At 50.2% G+C, this 23,337-nt stretch overlaps 1 protein-coding gene across 2 annotated transcripts in view; it reads right to left on the minus strand.

The window, feature by feature from the left end:
• The window catches only part of LOC138349841 (hillarin-like), a 62,475-nt gene extending 39,301 nt beyond the window's left edge, over window positions 1–23,174 (minus strand). For both annotated transcript variants that reach the window (XM_069321802.1, XM_069321801.1), the window contains exons 1-6: window positions 23,053–23,174; window positions 21,046–21,143; window positions 15,223–15,329; window positions 13,144–13,453; window positions 11,153–11,302; window positions 10,142–10,245 (exon numbers count right to left, since the gene is read on the minus strand). In XM_069321802.1, the coding sequence (XP_069177903.1) occupies window positions 10,142–10,245; window positions 11,153–11,302; window positions 13,144–13,453; window positions 15,223–15,329; window positions 21,046–21,143; window positions 23,053–23,164 (881 nt within the window). In that variant the 5' untranslated portion in view covers window positions 23,165–23,174. The remainder of the gene's footprint in view (window positions 1–10,141; window positions 10,246–11,152; window positions 11,303–13,143; window positions 13,454–15,222; window positions 15,330–21,045; window positions 21,144–23,052) is intronic.
• Between the last annotated feature and the right edge of the window lie 163 nt (window positions 23,175–23,337).

Raw genomic sequence — 23,337 nt, forward strand, 5'->3', positions numbered from 1 at the left:
GCACACTTCCTGATAATTGGTGCACACTTCCTGATAATTGGTGCACACTTCCTGATAATTGTTGCACACTTCCTGATAATTGTTGCACACTTCCTGATAATTGTTGCACACTTCCTGATAATTGGTGCACACTTCCTGATAATTGGTGCACACTTCCTGATAATTGGTGCACACTTCCTGATAATTGGTGCACACTTCCTGATAATTGGTGCACACTTCCTGATAATTGGTGCACACTTCCTGATAATTGGTGCACACTTCCTGATAATTGTTGCACACTTCCTGATAATTGGTACACACTTCCTGATAATTGTTGCACACTTCCTGATAATTGTTGCACACTTCCTGATAATTGTTGCACACACTTCCTGATAATTGGTGCACACTTCCTGATAATTGGTGCACACTTCCTGATAATTGGTGCACACTTCCTGATAATTGGTGCACACTTCCTGATAATTGGTGCACACTTCCCGATGGCAACAACAACTTTCTCAACCTAAACAAACGAACATTGCAACAAAGAAGCAGCCCAGACCATAAACAAAAGTACAAGGTACAAATATAAAGCACCACTATAAATTAAAGCACCAGAATATTTACGTTTCTCGTGCAGCGGCGCCGATGAGTTCGGTGGCTTGCTGGAGTTGGCACATTTCTAGTTAGCTAAACCATCCACCACTCCGCCACCATCTACCCTCTCCACCCACCCACCTTCCCCCTATTCCATCACCATCCACCCACTCCTCCACCCATTAATGGACCGAACAGTTGTACTGTATGATAGGTTAAGTAATAATTGTAATTAAGAAGCAATAAGAGGCTTATCTTAACATACTAAGAAGGTTAGGTGAGGTCGGTGTTTTCTATGAAGCTTTTCAAGGTAAACTAAAATATTCACAATTAGTATGTCACATATGCACTTATTAAATAAGCCAATATTGACTATAAGCCAGTGCGAGAACGGGTTGACTGTATACGGAATGGCAGAACGAGAGAACGAGATGCCAGATGAGCGCCTCTTCTCTCTGTGTACCAGCCGCCTGGTGGTCAGTCAACCATTTCGGTGCCCCTTACGAAACCTATGCATCTTTATAATACAACAGAAATCCCAATAGCGTGATTCATCAAATGAACAAACTCACATGGGCCGTGATGAGGGTTCGAACTTACGTCCTGGATGATCCCAGACGCGCCTTAGTCGATTGCGCCACGACATGGTTAAAAGAATTGCAACCGGGAGTGTTACTACCCTCACACGGATCCTGCAGCCTCTCCGAGACACAGACCGGGGTTTTACACACTCCCCCCCCCCCAATGCACCCGGGCTCTGTCAACAAGCTGTTCTACCTCTCCGCTCTTACTACAATCAGGACAGTAAAACACATTGTTGACATTTAGGAACTTGATTTATCAGCACCACTTGGCAGGAGCCATCAAGCTTGATGAATTGTGGTCCAGATCTTGGGAAGTCACTAAACGATAACCCCCCTCCCCCCCCCCCAGAGTAAGACACGAGAAGGCTACACTAACGGTATTTTAATTTATTATTAAAGTAATTGAAAGTTGTGACGTAGAAATGATAGAGTAGTGAGCTGTGCAAGAGAGAAGGGGTACTGCTCAGTACTGCTCATGTTAAGCCAGGGAGGGACACTGTATTTATGTAACTCCTCATCTAACCCTCTGCATCATCTGCTCTATATTTCTTGAATAAATTATTATTATTGTTAATAATAATAATAATAATAATAATAATAATAATAATAATAATAATAATAATAATAATAATAATAACAATAATAATAATAATAATAATAATATTGCACAATCACATTAACGCGATGTATCAATGAGTAAATCAGTAGAAGCCGTCAGACGAATTCGAAGCTCATTGATACTTAACATGATTTCTTTATGCATTATAATAATAATAATAATAATAATAATAATAATAATAATCATAATAATAAGTGTCAGTAACCTTGAAGGAAGAGTCGCCACACACAAGAACATATTCACACACGGTTCACCATTTATAACTGATTTAGTTTACCCAAAAAGTTGTGTATATTACTGACAAAGTTCATGATAACAGTATACCCGTCACCATTATAAGTATATACCGTATAACCGACATTTTCATTTTGAAGCTTAATTACTCAATGTTTTATATACAAAAATTAATAGTGGGTGGAGTGAAGAGGTGTTCAGCTTTAGAAAGACTTACCGCTTATAATTAGGGGTGTGAGAATTGTATTACCTCGTGAAGATTCCTGGGATCAGTGTCCCCACGGTCCTGTCTCTGACCAGGTCTCCTAGGTGGTGGAATGGTCAGGCAGACTGTTAGCCGCCGCTCGCACTTTGACGTGTTAATAATAACCGGCTTTTAACCTGTCCGGCTTTTAGAGTACTACGTACGGGTGTTTTATGCATGGCAACCGCGGACGTGTTTTCGTTGTGGCCTGTTGGGTCATCAAGCTGCCGGGTGCACTGAGGATATGGTTGCTCCAGTGAACATGTTCAAAGAAGAGGATTTCCCGCCGCTCCCTCTGGAGGACTCCGGGGGTGAGGAGATGAGTGTCCCGTTGGATGCTGCGGCTCCCCCTGCTCCACCTGTATCGCCTGTCCTTTCTTCGGTTGTTGAGGACCCTCCTCCGGGTGTTGTCGTGCCGTCGGATGTTCTTCCTGTTCCCGTCGCTGTCCCCGCTGCTCCCGATGACCTTCCGGGCGATCTCTGTGCGTCTTCAGCGCTCTCCTCTGCTCCTGCGCCTGGCCTCGCGCCTTCGCCTTGTGTTCCGTCTGTGATGGGTGCTGGGGTGGCGGTGCCGCCGCCTGCTGTGTGCGGTCCGGTTCCACCTGTGGTTGAGGCTGCTGCTGTTTTAAGTCGGGCGGCGGTTCGTCCGGCTGCTAGTGCCTGTGTATCTGGGTCCGTGTCCGGCTCGGACAATGTCCGCCCGGAGCCCAAGCGTTCCCGGCTGTCGTCTTCTGCCTGGGCTGATGTAGGTGACTTCAGTGACTGGATCTTCGAGAGTAGAGGTACCTCCGGCTGCGTCGATGTCTACGGAGTTAGTGGTGGCGGAGGTCCATGTGCCTGCTGGTGCTGGTGCCCGTGTATCGGCCGTGCCTTCCGTTCCTTCGCCTCCAGGGGGCTCTCCGCGGTGGGGGTGGTGGCTTCCGCTGCCAGGGATGGTATGGATCCTGGTCCTGGGCGTGGCCTCGTAGTTACCTTACGGAAGGATGCGCGCCGTCCGGTGCCGGAGGACGCGGGTGCCCCTGTGGTGGTGCCCTCTGTCCGGCCTGCTCCTGTGAGGGTGTGCGTCGGGGACCTGGAGGACGTGTTGCCGGCGTCTGTGATGCCGCCGAGTTACTGGGCGTTGATTGCTGAGTAATGCTGTCGGATGAACCGGACTGTTTTCATGCTGGGGAGGTTCCCTTCGTGTGGGGGACGCGTGGCGACTACGCGACTCGTCAGTACTACCATCTGGGTCCTCTGTGTGCGGGTGTTTGTTGCCAGGGTTCCTGAGGTTATGGCTTCCCCGGTGAATGAGCTGGACCCTCGGGAGTGGTTGCTCTGGGAAGCATTCAATGTGCGGTTTCCGCGGGCCCGGTTTCCGGGCAAGTATGTCCACTAATTATCTGTTTATTTGATTATGTAATACTGTGTGCCCCTCTGGCTGTAATGTTTGCCCTATTGTGTCCTGTGCTCGTGCCTCTCCTTTTGATTATTGCGAGGCCGGTGTTGTGTTGTGAGTGTTGTTGTTTATCATGTTTGGCGTTGTAAGTGTGCTGTGTGGCTGGTGTTGTTTTATTATTGGCTTATTGTATATTTTGATTTTCTTGTTATATTTTATGTTGTTATATTTATGCATTACCTGTACGTCATGATGATTATGTTTGTTTTGTTTCATGTGTTATTTTGTTGTGTGCATTGCTTGCTTGTTTCCGTTGTTTCTCTTGTGTTCTGATTTGTCCTGATGTATGCTGTTTTTCTCTAGTTATGCTTGTTGTTTACATTCTACTGTCGGTCCTTCTGGCCGGTGGTCTTTTGTTTTGCTTTGTTATACCGTTTTATTGTATTTATTGTATTTAATTTCCATACTTGCATGTAAAAAAAAATTATCAACACCCGCGCCGCCAGCCCGGGCTGGACGAGGAATGATAATGTCTTATACAAGAACTCGAGGATGTTACTATTTTTGTCTTTTTGCTGGTCTTATGAGGCCTACTGCTGCATTCTTAGAGAGGCCGGCGTTAGCTGATGTAAATGTTAGTCGAATAAATACATTGTTGTGGCGCCTCCGTGATTGTGTTGACGGCGGCCACCAGCACGCTCTCTGCACGGCTAGTAATTTCTGGCTCAAAGTTTATTCGTAATTCATGAAGACTTGCGGTGTGGTGAGTGTGGTTGCGTGTGGTGAGTGTGGTTGCGTGTGGTGAGTGTGGTTGCGTGTGGTGAGTGTGGTTGCGTGTGGTGAGTGTGGTTGCGTGTGGTGAGTGTGAGTGTAATTACCTAAGTGTAGTTACAGGATGAGAGTTACGCTCGTGGTGTCCCGTCTTCCCAGCACTCTTTGTCATATAACGCTTTGAAACTACTTACGGTCTTGGCCTCCACCACCTTCTCACCTAACTTGTTCCAACCGTCTACCACTCTGTTTGCGAAAGTGAAATTTCTTATATTTCTTGGGCATCTGTGTTTAGCTAGTTTACATCTATGACCTCTTGTTCTTGAAGTTCCAGGTCTCAGGAAATCTTCCCTATCGATTTTATCAATTCCTGTTACTATTTTGCACGTAGTGATCATATCGCCTCTTTTTCTTCTGTCTTCTAGTTTTGGCATATTTAATGCTTCTAACCTCTCCTCATAGCTCTTGCCCTTCAGTTCTGGAAGCCACTTAGTAGCATGTCTTTGCACCTTTTCTAGTTTGTTGATGTGCTTCTTAAGATATTTGCACCACACAACTGCTGCATATTCTAGCTTTGGCCTAACAAAAGTCGTGAACAATTTCTTTAGTATATCGCCATCCATGTATTTAAAAGCAATTCTGAAGTTAGAAAGCGTGGCATAGGCCCCTCGCACAACGTTCTTTGTGTGGTCCTCAGGTGATAGTTTTCTATCTAGAACCACCCCTAGATCTCTTTCTTTATCAGAATTCTTTACAGATTTCTCACATAACATATAGGTTGCGTGGGGTCTATGGTCTCCTATTCCACATTCCAAAACGTGGCATTTATTAACGTTAAATTCCATTTGCCAAGTGGTGCTCCATATACTTATTTTATCCAGGTCATCTTGAAGGGCATGACAATCATCAGTGTGCGTGCGTGTGCGTGCGTGTGGAGCAACGAGGGAAAGTAAGAAACAACGAAACATGGTCGTCTATTTACAGTGTGATGTGTTGTATGGTGGTGACATCTTGAGCCAGGTTACTGTGACTCAGCCACCGGCGCCACACATGCAACAACCACCACCACAACACTCATCAAACATTGCCCCAAAAACCACATTGAAAAAAAGAAAAGAATACTTAATGCGTTTTCAACCGTCACTTCTTCAACACAGCCAGACAGAAATGGACTGGAGAGTGGAGGACTGGAGAGTGGAGGACTGGAGAGTGAAGGACTGGAGGGTGGAGGACTGGAGGGTGGAGGACTGGAGGGTCAAGGACTGGCGGGTGAAGGACTGGAGGGTGGAGGACTGGCGGGTGAAGGACTGGCGGGTGGAGGACTGGCGGGTGAAGGACTGGAGGGTCAAGGACTGGAGGGTGGAGGACTGGCGGGTGAAGGACTGGCGGGTGAAGGACTGGCGGGTGGAGGACTGGAGGGTCAAGGACTGGAGGGTGGAGGACTGGAGGGTGAAGGACTGGAGGGTGAAGGACTGGAGGGTCAAGGACTGGAGGGTGAAGGACTGGCGGGTGAAGGACTGGAGGGTGAAGGACTGGAGGGTGAAGGACTGGAGGGTCAAGGACTGGAGGGTGAAGGACTGGCGGGTGAAGGACTGGAGGGTGAAGGACTGGAGGGTGAAGGACTGGAGGGTCAAGGACTGGAGGGTCAAGGACTGGAGGGTGAAGGACTGGCGGGTGAAGGACTGGAGGGTGAAGGACTGGAGGGTGAAGGACTGGAGGGTGAAGGACTGGAGGGTCAAGGACTGGAGGGTGAAGGACTGGCGGGTGAAGGACTGGAGGGTGAAGGACTGGAGGGTGAAGGACTGGAGGGTGGAGGACTGGAGGGTGAAGGACTGGAGGGTGAAGGACTGGAGGGTGAAGGACTGGAGGGTGGAGGACTGGAGGGTGAAGGACTGGAGGGTGAAGGACTGGAGGGTGAAGGACTGGAGGGTGAAGGACTGGAGGGTGGAGGACTGGCGGGTGAAGGACTGGAGGGTCAAGGACTGGAGGGTGAAGGACTGGAGGGTGAAGGACTGGAGGGTGAAGGACTGGCGGGTGAAGGACTGGAGGGTGGAGGACTGGAGGGTCAAGGACTGGAGGGTGAAGGACTGGAGGGTGAAGGACTGGAGGGTCAAGGACTGGAGGGTCAAGGACTGGAGGGTCAAGGACTGGAGGGTGAAGGACTGGAGGGTGAAGGACTGGCGGGTGAAGGACTGGAGGGTCAAGGACTGGAGGGTGAAGGACTGGAGGGTCAAGGACTGGAGGGTGAAGGACTGGAGGGTGAAGGACTGGAGGGTGGAGGACTGGCGGGTGAAGGACTGGAGGGTCAAGGACTGGAGGGTGAAGGACTGGAGGGTGAAGGACTGGAGGGTGAAGGACTGGCGGGTGAAGGACTGGAGGGTGGAGGACTGGAGGGTCAAGGACTGGAGGGTGAAGGACTGGAGGGTGAAGGACTGGAGGGTCAAGGACTGGAGGGTCAAGGACTGGAGGGTCAAGGACTGGAGGGTGAAGGACTGGAGGGTGAAGGACTGGAGGGTGAAGGACTGGAGGGTGGAGGACTGGAGGGTGAAGGACTGGCGGGTGAAGGACTGGAGGGTGAAGGACTGGAGGGTGAAGGACTGGCGGGTGAAGGACTGGAGGGTCAAGGACTGGAGGGTGAAGGACTGGCGGGTGAAGGACTGGAGGGTGAAGGACTGGAGGGTCAAGGACTGGAGGGTGAAGGACTGGCGGGTGAAGGACTGGAGGGTGAAGGACTGGAGGGTGAAGGACTGGAGGGTCAAGGACTGGAGGGTGAAGGACTGGCGGGTGAAGGACTGGAGGGTGAAGGACTGGAGGGTGAAGGACTGGCGGGTGAAGGACTGGAGGGTCAAGGACTGGAGGGTGAAGGACTGGAGGGTGAAGGACTGGAGGGTCAAGGACTGGAGGGTCAAGGACTGGAGGGTCAAGGACTGGAGGGTGAAGGACTGGAGGGTGAAGGACTGGAGGGTGAAGGACTGGAGGGTGGAGGACTGGAGGGTGAAGGACTGGAGGGTCAAGGACTGGCGGGTGAAGGACTGGAGGGTGAAGGACTGGAGGGTGAAGGACTGGAGGGTGAAGGACTGGAGGGTGGAGGACTGGCGGGTGGAGGACTGGAGGGTGAAGGACTGGAGGGTGAAGGACTGGAGGGTGAAGGACTGGAGGGTCAAGGACTGGAGGGTCAAGGACTGGAGGGTGAAGGACTGGCGGGTGAAGGACTGGAGGGTGGAGGACTGGAGGGTGAAGGACTGGAGGGTCAAGGACTGGCGGGTGAAGGACTGGAGGGTGAAGGACTGGAGGGTGGAGGACTGGAGGGTGAAGGACTGGAGGGTGAAGGACTGGAGGGTCAAGGACTGGAGGGTGAAGGACTGGAGGGTGAAGGACTGGAGGGTGAAGGACTGGAGGGTGAAGGACTGGCGGGTGAAGGACTGGAGGGTGAAGGACTGGAGGGTGAAGGACTGGAGGGTGAAGGACTGGAGGGTGAAGGACTGGAGAGTGAAGGACTGGAGGGTGGAGGACTGGAGGGTGAAGGACTGGAGGGTGGAGGACTGGAGGGTGAAGGACTGGAGGGTGAAGGACTGGAGGGTGAAGGACTGGAGAGTGAAGGACTGGAGGGTGGAGGACTGGCGGGTGAAGGACTGGAGGGTGAAGGACTGGAGGGTGGAGGACTGGAGGGTGAAGGACTGGAGGGTGAAGGACTGGAGGGTGAAGGACTGGAGAGTGAAGGACTGGAGGGTGGAGGACTGGCGGGTGAAGGACTGGAGGGTGAAGGACTGGAGGGTGGAGGACTGGAGGGTGAAGGACTGGAGGGTGAAGGACTGGAGGGTGAAGGACTGGAGGGTGAAGGACTGGAGGGTGGAGGACTGGCGGGTGAAGGACTGGAGGGTGAAGGACTGGAGGGTGGAGGACTGGAGGGTGAAGGACTGGAGGGTGAAGGACTGGAGGGTGAAGGACTGGAGGGTGAAGGACTGGAGAAAAGGTCACGTGACCCACAGGTAGCATCAGGCCCCCCCCCCCCCCCCCGGCCCCGCCCGAGGGAAACTGAAATAAGTTTATAGAGGAATAAATACACACGAAGGGATGAGATAGTTGAAGTTATTCTCACCACGTTCAGTAGAACGTGTTCACACACATACATAGAGCCATACATACATACATACATACATACATACATACATACATACATACATACATACATACATACATACATACATACATACATACATACATGCGGACAGTGTCCGGGGCGACCAAGAGGTTGCGCCTTGGGGACCAGCAGCGACTTGCCCATAACAGTCCTTGCTTTATAGTTATATATTATATGGGGTACCCGGCGGTGCCCGGGTCGCTCCGGCACCCCCCTCCCCCTCTCACCCACAGCCAACCTGCCCAGCATCCCTCACATACACCCTCTCCCTCTCTGTCCCCCATACACCCTCTCAGCGTCCACCCACCCGATCTTCCCCTAACATACACCCCCTCCCCCTCCCCATCAACACAACCGCCCCCACCCCCTCCCCCATCTACACCCTACCAGTCTCCGACATTTTAGGGACTCGGTCATCCACCTTCCACGAATTTCGGGGGATGGGGGAAATGCTCCCCCCCCCCCCGCCCAAGCCTATGACAGTCTTGTCATAGTCAGTATTCATTGTCATAAAAATCCCCCCCCCCCCAACACAAGTCACTCTGGAAAGTTGGATAAGACTAGCCCAACGCAGCTGGCCTGTAATCTTGGACACACAGACGGAGTTTCTCTGCTAAAAAATAACACTAGAAGGAGTTGCCAGCAGTGCCCAGGTGTGTGTCTGTGGAGAAACACAAGTTGCTGCAGAAAGTTACAGGAAGACCTTGACAATCTCCAGGAGTGGTCAAACAAGTGGCTGCTGGAATTCAGTCTCAACAAATGAAATGTAATTAAGATTGGAAAGGAATAGAGGAGAACAGAAGGGGAAGATAACAGGAATAACACTCGCACCGGAGGCACACTCACACAGGATAACATCAGCAGCATATGGGATGCTGGCAAATATATGTACATCATTTAGAAACTTAAATCAAGACACCTTCAAAGAAATCTACGCAACATTTGTAATACCAACACTGGATTATGCAGCACCGGCGTGGAACCCGCACCTTGGGAAACAAAGCCAAAATTGAAAAAGAACAAAAGTTTTCCATAAGATTAGTGCCCGAGCTAAGAGGGTTAAACTACGAGGATAAGTTAATGGAACTAAATCTCACAACCCTAGATGATAGAAGGAACAGAGGAGATATGATCACAACCTATAAGATATTTAGAGGAATAGATAAGGTGGACAAGGATAGACTCTTCAGACTGAGAGAAAGCAAGACAAGAGGACACAAGTGGAAGCGTCAATGAGCTTATGGGACGTTAGCAAGTACTCGTACCCTGTACGGGTAGTTAACAAGTGAAATGATCTAAAATAGGAAGTTATGGAAGCCACCTCCATCCACAACTTTATGGCCATATTCAACAAACAGTTTGGACGTCGGAATAGATAAATTGTAATGCAATAAGTATCACAAGGCTGGTAGGCGGGGCACACAGAGCTAGACCTCACTCCCCTGTAGATAGGTAAGTACTGATAGGTAAATACCATCACCACCCACATCATCACCTCTACCAAGCCACCACCCACACCACCACCCACACCACCACCCACCACACCACAAGCACCACCACCCACACCACCACCACCAGCACCACCACCACCACCCACCTGATGTTATCGGTGACCCAGCGGAAGAGCACCCTCACCATCTGAAGGTTGTCCTCCGTGGGATGACACAAGAAGGCCACCAGCTCCTCCAAGTCCTCCGTCACCTGTCAAAGATACCCGTGTTAAGACCACTACACCACAAGACGGGGTCGTGTGTTGACCACCACCACCCACCACCTGACAATGGTCCAGGACGGTCACTACACGTCGCCGTCTCTTCATCTTCTGGCGTGTGTTTGGTCATCATATATTCAGCCATACTTGTTACTTCTTAATACTTTTTGATTGCATGCATATACATATACATATATAATACACATAGGGAGATACAGTTATGCACACACACCCATTTTTAATAACAATCCCCAGCAGTCTAAGTGATTGGGCACTATTCCTTTCCTCCGTCCTAAATCCTTATCCTTTTCAAGTCTTATATTGTAGTATTGGCTTAGTGCGCTCTTCTTATAATTACCTTAACTCTTAACAATAATACTTATCACCAGTACCTGGTCTGGGGCCAGGAGGGGAGTGGGGGGGGGTAACCCACACTACCACCAGTACCTGATGACCAGACCACACACTAGAATGTGAAGGGACGACGACGTTTCGGTCCGTCCTGGACCATTCTCAAGTCGATTGTGACTTGAGAATGGTCCAGGATGGACCGATACGTCGTCGTCCCTTCACATTCTAGTGTGTGGTCTTGTCATCATACTTTAGCCACGTTATTGTGACTCATCGCCTGCACCAGTACCTGGTCTGAGGCCAGGAGGGGGGGGGGGTGGTTGGTAACCCACAGTACCAGCAGTACCTGGTCTGAGGCCAGGAGGGGGGGGGGGTAACCCACAGTACCAGCAGTACCTGGTCTGAGGCCAGGAGGGGGGGGGGGTAACCCACAGTACCAGCAGTACCTGGTCTGAGGCCAGGAGGGGATGGGGGTAACCCACAGTACCAGCAGTACCTGGTCTGAGGCCAGGAGGGGGGGGGGGTAACCCACAGTACCAGCAGTACCTGGTCTGAGGCCAGGAGAACATGGGCGTCCGTGTCGCTGAAGTCAGCCTCGGCCAGCAGCTCAGCCTTCCTACACTGTGGCGGCTGGGCAGCGAACTGGGGCGCCTCGTCCGTCAGGATGTCGTTATCCGTCTGCACACTCACGTCCACCTGTAAGGAGTCATTACCATATAGTTACGTCATTACCGCAACTGTTACGTCATCACCATATAAGTGACGTCATTAGCTCGCGAGGTCATGACGTCACACGGTGATGCCCGTGTGGGTGCCAACGCTGCGTGTCACAGTTCAGAGATACAATGCAAGCTTGGCCGGCCACAAACCAAGTCGTATGGCTTATATCAACTAATTCATATTCGTATGTCATACGCACGACAACGTACGGTTTCGTATGAAAAAAGTTGTGTTCTATGATATACAGGTATACATGCGTGAGTGTTGTGTGGTATACATGTGCTTGCGTGAGTGTTGTGTGTTATACATGTGCTTGAATGAGGGTTGTGTGTTATACATGGCCTTGTGTAAAGGTTGTGTGGTATACATGACCTTGTGTAAGGGTTATGTGGTATACATGGCCTTGCGTAAGGGTTGTGTGGTATACTTGGCCTCGTGTAAGGGTTGTGTGGTATACATAACCTCGTGTAAGGGTTGTGTGGTATACATAACCTCGTGTAAGGGTTGTGTGGTATACATAACCTCGTGTAAGGGTTGTGTGGTATACATAACCTCGTGTAAGGGTTGTGTGGTATACATGGCCTTGTGTTAACAAATGGAAGGCACCAGGCAGTGTAGGGCTGGAGACAGACACAATACACAGTTTCAGATGAAGGTATGAAAAATCCCTATAGGCTCTGGAGCTTGTACACACAATCCGTTCTCAGACCAAGTCCATTCCTTCCAGCGGTCAACCCCACAGAAGCATTCATAAATGTTAACATGCTGCTCATTCAAAACAGGAATTTTCTCAAATATAAATTAATATTATAATATATTAGCATATTGTGCATATATAGGCATAGGTTAGGTTAGCTTAGGTGTTTAGGTTCTGTTGGCGATTATTTGTATTTGTAGTACGTGGGTGAAGCATTTATAGCGTTGTGATTCGAACAAAATTCGTCAGTGAAGCACTTGTTCCGGATATGTTCGAACGTCAGCAGTTGTGAGTCAGCCCGTCCTCCAAACAAAGATCCAAAAGTGATTCCATGCACCCGCCAAACTCCCTGTTTATGAATGAAAAGCGATTTACACACGACTCACAACTGCTGACGTTCGAACATATCCGGAACAAGTGCTTCACTGACGAATTTTGTTCGAATCACAACGCTATAAATGCTTCACCCACGTACTACAAATACAAATAATCACCAACAGAACCTAAACACCTAAGCTAACCTATCCTATGCCTATATATACACAATATGCTAATATATTATAATATTAATTTATACTTGAGAAAATTCCCGTTTTGAATGAACAGCATGTTAAAATTTATGAATGCGTCTGTGGGGTCGACCGCTGAATGTAATGGACTTGAGTCGAGGATGGGTTGTGTGAGTCGTGTGCAAATCGCTTTTTATTCATAAACAGGGGGTTTGGCGGGTGCATGGAATCACTTTTGTATCTTTGTTTGGAGGACGGGCTGTTAATAGCGTTGTGGTTCGAACAAAATTCGTCAGTGAAGCACTTGTTCCGGACGTCATCAGTTGTGAGTCGTGTGTAAACCGTTTTCATTCATAAACAGGGCGGGGTTTGGCGGGTGCATGGAATGGACTTTGGGCTTTGTTTATGAGGACGGGCTGCATTGATGGTTGAGAGGTGAGACAAAAGAGGCGAAGCTCAACCCTTGTGCGTGCGCACGCATTTACACACACACAAACACAGCTGAACACCAGTTGATTGACAGTTGAGAGGTGGGACCAAAGTGCCAGAGCTCAACCCCCGCAACCACAACCAGGTGAGTACACACACGGTCACACCCACAGAACACTCACCATGATCATACGAACGCGGTGCGGCCTTGGCAGGACCGTAAGACCCGTCATCAAGAGGTTGTCCACACCCAGGCGCGCCAGTCTGGTCCAGCGCTGATGGGCGACCCTCCTGGCCTCGTTCCTGCCGGTGGTGTCCGCGGGCTGCTGCTCCTCCGCAGGGGCGGGCGGTGGCGGGCTTGGAGGAGGGGTGGCGAGGGCAGGAACCACTGGCAGAAGCTGCTGGCGAGGCATGGCGGACCCCAGCCCCGACGTGGATGGACCAGAGCTGGCGTCAGCCAGGTCAATCTCATCCCCCGACGCCTGGCTGATGCTGCTGACACACGGCCATGGTCAGTGAGGGTCCAGTGGTCACTCTATCTTAATGTGTCCTTAATGTGTTGAACCATATACTCGGAATTATAATTGTGGAGGTGTATGTCAGTACACAAACATCAGGAGGTGTATGTCAGTATACACAAACATCAGGAGGTGTATGTCAGTATACACAAACATCAGGAGGTGTATGTCAGTATACACAAACATCAGGAGGTGTATGTCAGTATACACAAACATCAGGAGGTGTATGTCAGTATACACAAACATCAGGAGGTGTATGTCAGTACACAAACATCAGGAGGTGTATGTCGGTACACAAACATCAGGAGGTGTATGTCAGTATACACAAACATCAGGAGGTGTATGTCGGTACACAAACATCAGGAGGTGTATGTCGGTACACAAACATCAGGAGGTGTATGTCAGTACACAAACATCAGGAGGTGTATGTCGGTACACAAACATCAGGAGGTGTATGTCAGTATACACAAACATCAGGAGGTGTATGTCGGTACACAAACATCAGGAGGTGTATGTCGGTACACAAACATCAGGAGGTGTATGTCGGTACACAAACATCAGGAGGTGTATGTCAGTATACACAAACATCAGGAGGTGTATGTCAGTATACACAAACATCAGGAGGTGTATGTCAGTATACACAAACATCAGGAGGTGTATGTCAGTATACACAAACATCAGGAGGTGTATGTCAGTATACACAAACATCAGGGGCGACCTTATCATCAATAACAGGAAGAGTCGAGTATCTGACTAAACGCCAAGTCTTTTAGTAACATGTGACCACTGTTAACTGTTAGATAGGTTAGTGGGTTAGGATGCCTAAGAACAACCAAACAAGGGTAACCTTTGATGAACTAAAGATAGTCACTGAGAGCTGTCATAACCTACGTGAACCTGTACAGACGGTTACTTGCTTTTAACAAGGACCAACAGTCGTCATTAACCCCGGTCCAGGAAGGATGACATGTGACAAACCAAAGTCTGATGTTGGACCACCTTTCACACAACCACACAGATGACACGAATTCTACCACAAAATTAACCACAACCGCTGCAATAATACTAACCCATTAATGTGTAGAGTATTAATATCCACTATTTGTGGCATAGGCTATATATATGTAATATAACCCCCTCCCCCCCCTGTGATCAGATAAGCACCTGGCAGGAGAACTTTAAAACATACACTCCACTGAAGTAATCTAAATCAATTAAAGTAAATTGACGAAATCAAGAATAAAAACAAATGCCTGCTAGGAAATACTCCACATGTCAGCGCTGGACTCTGCACAATGTGCAGCCTAATTTCATAATTCCTGAGCATGGTCGGTTTCCTCTCAAAAAGTGGATTGCACAAAAGGCTTTTTACCGACGACAAAGTCAGCTTACAAGTGCCTACACTCCTCTGGTGCCTACACATGGAGATCGCCTACGACTGATGTTATGGGTCGCTGCACTTTATGCAGCTGCAAAAGGTGTGACGTCAAACAAATGGCATCACTGATGCCTCATTGGTTACATTTGGTCACGTGACTATTAAGACGTCGTCGATGGATATGACGTCAGAGCTCTACCAGGTTTAACCAAAAAAATAAACAAAACAATGTTTAACCTAAAATCCACCTTATATAATAAGTTTATACATGTTGACGTAAATATAATATTATGGTGGTGGTTCATGTGGGGGAGTGTGGTTGACAGAGGCGTGAGTAATGGTGTGGTGAGTGGTGGAGTACTGACCAGGTGGGCGGCCGGGTGAGGGCTGCTGGAGGAGGCAGGAATAACACCTCTGTCTGCGTCGACGCCGAGGCTGTGGTCACCTCCGTCTGGGTGCTGGCGTTCTTCACCTGTTGGTGGAGACTGTCTCTTAGTACGGCTCTCGTGGCTGGTGGTGGTGGTGGTGGGTCAGGGTCTGCCACACAGCTGGTGGTGGTGGGTCAGGGTCTGCCACACAGCTGGTGGTGGTGGGTCAGGGTCTGCCACACAGCTGGTGGTGGTGGGTCAGGGTCTGTCACACAGCTGGTGGTGGTGGGTCAGGGTCTGCCACACAACTGGTGGTGGTGGGTCAGGGTCTGCCACACAGCTGGTGGTGGTGGGTCAGGGTCTGCCACACAGCTGGTGGTGGTGGGTCAGGGTCTGCCACACAGCTGGTGGTGGTGGGTCAGTGTCTGCCACACAGCTGGTGGTGGTGGGTCAGGGTCTGCCACACAGCTGGTGGTGGTGGGTCAGGGTCTGCCACACAGCTGGTGGTGGTGGGTCAGGGTCTGCCACACAGCTGGTGATGGTGGGTCAGGGTCTGCCACACAGCTGGTGGTGGTGGGTCAGTGTCTGCCACACAGCTGGTGGTGGTGGGTCAGGGTCTGCCACACAGCTGGTGGTGGTGGGTCAGGGTCTGCCACACGGCTGGTGGTGGTGGGTCAGTGTCTGCCACACGGCTGGTGGTGGTGGGTCATGGTCTGCCACACAGCTGGTGGTGGTGGGTCATGGTCTGCCACACAGCTGGTGGTGGTGGGTCATGGTCTGCCACACAGCTGGTGGTGGTGGGTCATGGTCTGCCACACAGCTGGTGGTGGTGGTTCATGGTCTGGCACACAGCTGGTGGTGGTGGGTCATGGTCTGCCACACAGCTGGTGGTGGTGGGTCATGGTCTGCCACACAGCTGGTGGTGGTGGGTCATGGTCTGCCACACAGCTGGTGGTGGTGGGTCATGGTCTGCCACACAGCTGGTGGTGGTGGGTCATGGTCTGCCACACAGCTGGTGGTGGTGGGTCATGGTCTGCCACACAGCTGGTGGTGGTGGGTCAGGGTCTGCCACACAGCTGGTGGTGGTGGGTCATGGTCTGCCACACAGCTGGTGGTGGTGGGTCATGGTCTGCCACACAGCTGGTGGTGGTGGGTCATGGTCTGCCACACAGCTGGTGGTGGTGGGTCATGGTCTGCCACACAGCTGGTGGTGGTGAGTCATGGTCTGCCACACAGCTGGTGGTGGTGGGTCATGGTCTGCCACACAGCTGGTGGTGGTGGGTCATGGTCTGCCACACAGCTGGTGGTGGTGGGTCATGGTCTGCCACACAGCTGGTGGTGGTGGGTCAGGGTCTGCCACACAGCTGGTGGTGGTGGGTCATGGTCTGCCACACAGCTGGTGGTGGTGGGTCAGGGTCTGCCACACAGCTGGTGGTGGTGGGTCATGGTCTGCCACACAGCTGGTGGTGGTGGGTCAGGGTCTATATATGACGGTTTATACCTATATATATTTAAACAGCAGTAATGCTTATTCTAAAACTGGGTTCTCAAGTGCCTATGTATGAGTGCACATGTGCGCATGTATGAATGCACATGTGCGCATGTATGAGTGCACATGTGCGCATGTATGAGTGCACATGTGCGCATGTATGAGTGCACATGTATGAGTGCACATGTGCGCATGTATGAGCGCACACGTGTGCGTGTCTAAATGTTTTACGAACAAGATTGTAAATACATTGAATTCCATGTTTATGTGTCACACAATGAATGTTTGAAAGTGCTCCAGGAAGTGACCATTAACACAAGGGGCCGGCCGCTCCTGTCTCACCGTGCCTCAGCTGATTGTGGCTCCACGACCACGCTTGGCGTGGCACAAGGTGCTCTACTCCTCTTGGCAGCTCGGTTGTAACCCGTTCTCGCACTTGCTTATAGTCAATATTGGCTTATTAATAAGTTCATATGTGATATACTAATTTATTGTAAATATATGAGTTTACCTTGAAAATCTGAATAGAAAACACCGACCTAACCTAACCTTCTTAGTATGTTAAGACAAGCATGTTATTGCTTCTTAATTACAGTTAGTACTTAACCTATACCTATATAGATATTACAGTTTTATAAAAATAATGAAACAAAACAAATATTTAAATAAATTGTAAAGTAACTCAGGATATTGTCAAAATTTTGTATAAAATATCTATTATTTAATGAACCTGAAAAAAAATCTTAATATTAAAATTCGGTATGAAGAGTTTACACATTGAAAACAAAATATAACTTGGAATATACCATATATATACTTATTAATATACCAAATATTGATTATAAGCAATAAGTCATATATGTACTGTCTTGTGCAAGAGCGGGTTGCACTCGTATACCGTGGCCGCCCTCTCTCTCTCACACACACACACTTAGGAGCCGGTGGTTGAGCGGACAGCATGCTGAACGCGTGATCCTGTAGTCCCGGGTTCGATTCCGGGCGCCGGCGAGAAACAATGGGCAGAGTTTCTTTCACCCTAACGCTTCTGTTACCTAGCAGTAAATAGGTACCTGGGAGATAGTCAGCTGTCACGGGCTACTTGCTGGAGTGTGTGTAGTGTGGGGAAAAAAAAGAAATAGTAGTTAGTAACAGTTGATTGACCGTTGAGAGGCAGGCCGAAAGAGCAGAGCTCAAACCCCGCAAAGCACAACTAGGTGAATACACACACACACACAACACACACACATTGAGGATTGAGGAGGATTGAAACAGAGGATGATAGTAGGAGGCTACAAGATGACCTAGACAGACTGAATGAATGGTCCAACAAATGGCTGCTAAAGTTTAACCCGAGTAAATGCAAAGCAATGAAACTAGGCGGTGGAAACAGGAGGCCAGACACAGGATACAGAATAGACCTCACTACCTACAAAATCCTCGGGGGAATTGACAGGGTAGACAAGGATAAACTATTCAACACTGGTGGGACGCGAACAAGGGGACACAGGTGGAGACTGAGTATCCAAATGAGCCACAGGGACGTTAGAAAGAACTTTTTCAGTGTCAGAGTAGTTAACAGGTGGAATGCATTAGGCAGAGATGTGGTGGAGGCTGACTCCATACAAAGTTTTAAATGTAGATATGATAGAGCCCAGTAGGCTCAGGAACCTGTACACCAGTTGATTGACAGTTGAGAGGCGGGACCAAAGAGCCAAAGCTCAACCCCCGCAAGCACAAATAGGTGAGTACACACACACACACACACACACACACACACACACACACACACACACACACACACACACACACACACACACAGATGGAGACCTAAATCACGTTGGGAGACAAATGTGTGGATGTTATGGTAAGAAACTTAACACAACATGTAAAGGATGACAAGAGAAAGGGAAGGATATCCACCTGATCTTCACCCAGAATGAGAAAACCATCGAGAACTTTGAGTAAATGATGGAACTTTAAGGATGACCACGAGACTAGGGGTCAGGGCAAGGAGAGTTAACTATAGGAAAAGGGACCACATGAGGATAAGGGTACCTGGAAGATGTACACTGGGGGGTGGGGGGGGGGGATTTATAAGAGAAACAGTACACGAAATGATGTATTAAGTGGAGATGCAAAGAGGCTGAAGAGTGCTTCATACTAAATAGAAACGTAAAAAAAGTAGAAGGGAATGGAGGAAATACAGATATTATAGGACAGAAGAAAACGGGAATAGATGCAACAGAACTAGGAACGAATACATAAATATAAAAAGAAACTACGAAAATGTGTCTTTGCTTGAGAAGCAATACCATACAAACCCCTACATGATCATACACGAAGGAACATGACAGTGAACGACCAAGTGACAAGACTACGGACAGCGGGACGGGGATATGAGACTACGGACAGCGGGACGGGGATATGAGACTACGGACAGCGGGACGGGGATATGAGACTACGCACAGCGGGACGGGGATATACAGAAAGTGATGCGGAGAATTGTGAGGAACTGAACGTCGGTGTCCAGGGTGTGATCACCACCGTGAGTGAACACCTCCTACTTTTGCCAGAGGAGACCATCATAAATGAGACACTCTAACATAATTAGGCAACAGTAGAGGAAGTAAAGAAACAACTAACATCGAACTAGAACTCAAGGCGTGCCCTGAGCGGGTTAGGACGTGCCCTGAGCGGGCTACGACGTGCCCTGAGCGGGCTAGGACGCGCCCTGAGCGGGTTAGGACGTGCCCTGAGCGGGCTAAAATATAAAAACGGAAACCACGTACAAAACTCAGGCAAATCATAACATAGAACGAAAAGGCAATGTAAAGGATCTGGGTGTACTCATGTCGGAAGACCTTACCTTTAAAGAACACAATAAAGTAGCCGTCACAACTGCAAGAAAAATGACAGGTTGGATAACAAGAACTTTTCACACTAGAGATGCTATACCGATGATGATACTTTTCAAAACGCTTGTGCTCTCTAGAGTAGAGTACTGCTGCACAATGACAGCACCTTTCAAAGCTGGAGAAATTGCTGACCTGGAGAGAGTGCAGAGATCCTTTACTGCTAGAATCCACTCAGTAAAACATCTAAACTATTGGGACCGACTAAAGAGCCTAAAACTGTACTCCCTTGAGCGCAGGCGGGAGAGGTACATAATAATTTACACGTGGAAAATATTAGAGGGGCTGGTCCCAAACCTGCACACAGAAATAACATCACATGAGACCAGAAGACATGGCAGGATGTGCAGAATACCCCCGTTGAAAAACAGAGGTGCAACTGGTACTCTGAAAGAGAACTCTATCAACATCAGAGGCCCGAGACTGTTCAACACGCTTCCACTACACATAAGGGGCATAACTGGCCGACCCCTCACTGTGTTCAAGAGAGAACTGGATAAGCACCTCCAAAGGATACCTGATCAACCAGGCTGTGACTCATACGTCAGGCTGCGAGCAGCCGCGTCCAACAGCCTGGTTGATCAGTCCGGCAACCAGGAGGCCTGGTCGACGACCGGGCCGCGGGGACGCTAAGCCCCGGAAGCACTTCAAGGTAACCTCAAGGTAAGGTAGGCTAGGACGCGCCCTGAGCGGGTTAGGACGTGCCCTGAGCGGGCTAGGACGCGCCCTGAGCGGGTTAGGACGTGCCCTGAGCTGGCTAGGACGCGCCCTGAGCGGGTTAGGACGTGCCCTGAGCGGGTTAGGACGCGCCCTGAGCGGGTTAGGACGTGCCCTGAGCTGGCTAGGACGCGCCCTGAGCGGGTTAGGACGTGCCCTGAGCGGGTTAGGACGCGCCCTGAGCGGGTTAGAACGCGCCCTGAGCGGGTTAGGTTGTGCCCTGAGCGGGTTAGGTCGTGCCCTGAGCGGGATAGGTCGTGCCCTGAGCGGGTTAGGACGTGCCCTGAGCGGGTTAGGACGCGCCCTGAGCGGGTCAGAACGCGCCCTGAGCGGGTTAGGACGTGCCTTGAGCGGGTCAGGACGTGCCCTGAGCGGCCTAGGACGTGCCCTGAGCGGGCTAGGTCGTGCCCTGAGCGGGTTAGGTCGTGCCTTGAGCGGGTCAGGACGTGCCCTGAGCGGGCTAGGTCGTGCCCTGAGCGGGTTAGGTTGTGCCCTGAGCGGGTTAGGTTGTGCCCTGAGCGGGTTAGGACGTGCCCTGAGCGGGTTAGGACGTGCCCTGAGCGGGTTAGGTCGTGCCCTAAGCGGGCTAGGACGCGCCCTGAGTGGGTTAGGACGCGCCCTGAGCGGATTTGGACGCGCCCTGAGCGGGTTTGGACGCGCCCTGAGCGGGTTTGGACGCGCCCTGAGCGGGTTTGGACGTACCTTGAGCGGAAACATGCTGGTGGTGGGTCGGGGGACGTCCGTCACCAAGGGTAGATATCGGTAGTCTGTCTGAACGAAGGCGTCTGTCCGGCTCAGCTCTGAAAACACGTATTAACTTGGATTAACCGAGACATACATGTTAGGATGTCTGTGACGCGCGCACGCACGCGCGCGCGCGCACACACACACACACACACACACACACACACACACACACACACACACACACACACACACACACACACACACACACACACACACACACACACACACACACACTACTAGGGGGCCTGGTAGCCTGGTGGACAGCGCGCAGGACTCGTAATTCTGTGGCGCGGGTTCAATCCCCGTACCAGGCAGAAACAAATGGGCAAAGTTTCTTTCACCATGAATGCCCCTATTACCTAGCAGTAAATAGGTACCTTGAAGTTAGTCAGCTGTCACGGGCTGCTTCCTGGTGTGTGTGTGTGTGTGTGTGTGTGTGTACTCACCTAGTTGTGTCTGCAGGATCGAGCATTGACTCTTGGATCCCGCCTTTCGAGCATCGGTTGTTTACAGCAATGACTCCTGTCCCATTTCCCTATCATACCTGGTTTTAAAATTATGAATAGTATTTGCTTCCACAACCTGTTCCTGAAGTGCATTCCATTTTCCCACTACTCTCACGCTAAAAGAAAACTTCCTAACATCTCTGTGACTCATCTGAGTTTCAAGCTTCCATACATGTCCCCTCGTTCTGTTACTATTCCGTGTGAACATTTCGTCTATGTCCACTCTGTCAATCCCTCTGAGTATTTTATACGTTCCTATCATGTCCCCCCTCTCCCTTCTTCTTTCTAGTCTCGTAAGGCATAGTTCCCTCAGGCGCTCCTCATACCCCATCCCTCGTAGCTCTGGGACGAGTCTCGTTGCAAACCTCTGAACCTTTTCCAGCTTCTTTATATGCTTCTTCAGATGGGGACTCCATGATGAGGCGGCATACTCTAAAACTGGCCTCACGTAGGCAGTGCAAAGCGCCTTAAATGCCTCCTTACTTAGGTTTCTGAATGATGTTCTAACTTTTGCCAGTGTAGAGTACGCTGCTGTCGTTATCCTATTTATATGTTCCTCAGGAGATAGATTAGGTGTTACGTCCACCCCCAGGTCTCTTTCGCGCGTCGTCACAGGTAGGCTGTTCCCCTTCATTGTGTACTGTCCCTTTGGTCTCCTATCTCCTAGTCCCATTTCCATAACTTTACATTTGCTCGTGTTGAATTCCAGTAGCTATTTCTCTGACCATCTCTGCAACCTGTTCAGGTCCTCTTGGAGGATCCTGCAATCCTCATCTGTCACAACTCTTCTCATCAACTTTGCGTCATCCGCAAACATCGACATGTAGGACTCTACGCCTGTAAACATGTCGTTAACATATACAAGAAATAGAATTGGTCCCAGCACCGATCCTTGTGGTACTCCACTTGTTACTGTTCGCCAGTCCGACTTCTCGCCCCTTACCGTAACTCTTTGGCTCCTTCCTGTTAGGTAGTTCCTTATCCATGCTAGGACCTCCCCCCCCCCCGCCTGCCTCTCGAGCTTGAACAGCAGTCTCATGTGCGGTACTGTATCAAAGACTTTTTGGCAGTCCAGAAATATACAGTCCGCCCAACCATCTCTGTCCTGTCTTATCCTCGTTATTTTATCATAGAATTCCAGAAGGTTTGTTAGGCACGATTTCCCTGTCCAGAACCCATGTTGATGTTTGTTCACAAACCTAACGTTCTCCAGGTGTGTGTGTGTGTGTGTGTGTGTGTGTGTGTGTGTGTGTGTGTGTGTGTGTGTGTGTGTGTGTGTGTGTGTGTGTGTGTGTGTGTGTGTGTGTGTGTGTGTGTGTGTGTGTGTGTGTGTGTGGAAAAAAACAGTTAGTAGTTAGTAACATTTAATTGATTGACAGTTGAGAGGCGGGCCGAAAGAGCAGAGCTGAACCCCCGCAAGCACAACTAGGTGAACACAGACAGTGGGGACACTTACGGAAGTAGGTTGGGTTGGGCGGAAGTGTCTGCGTCTCCTTGTCCTCGCGGTTGCTTAGGTCCCAGTCCAGTTCCTCCTCCAGCACCTGCTTCGTCTGCACGCCCACCTCCATCACCGCCGGCCATGACACCTGTCCCCCGACGGCACACAACTCTGTTACATCCTCCTGGTTACCCATCCTGCCCACACCACCGGTCATGTGTACCATCCTACCCCCAGAAACCTGCACTGTGTACCATCCTACCCCCAGAGACCTGCACTGTGTACCATCCTACCCCCAGGGAC

The sequence above is a fragment of the Procambarus clarkii genome, chromosome 10 (genome assembly GCF_040958095.1).
Source record: "Procambarus clarkii isolate CNS0578487 chromosome 10, FALCON_Pclarkii_2.0, whole genome shotgun sequence".
In the NCBI taxonomy this organism is placed as follows: Eukaryota; Metazoa; Arthropoda; class Malacostraca; order Decapoda; family Cambaridae; genus Procambarus; species Procambarus clarkii.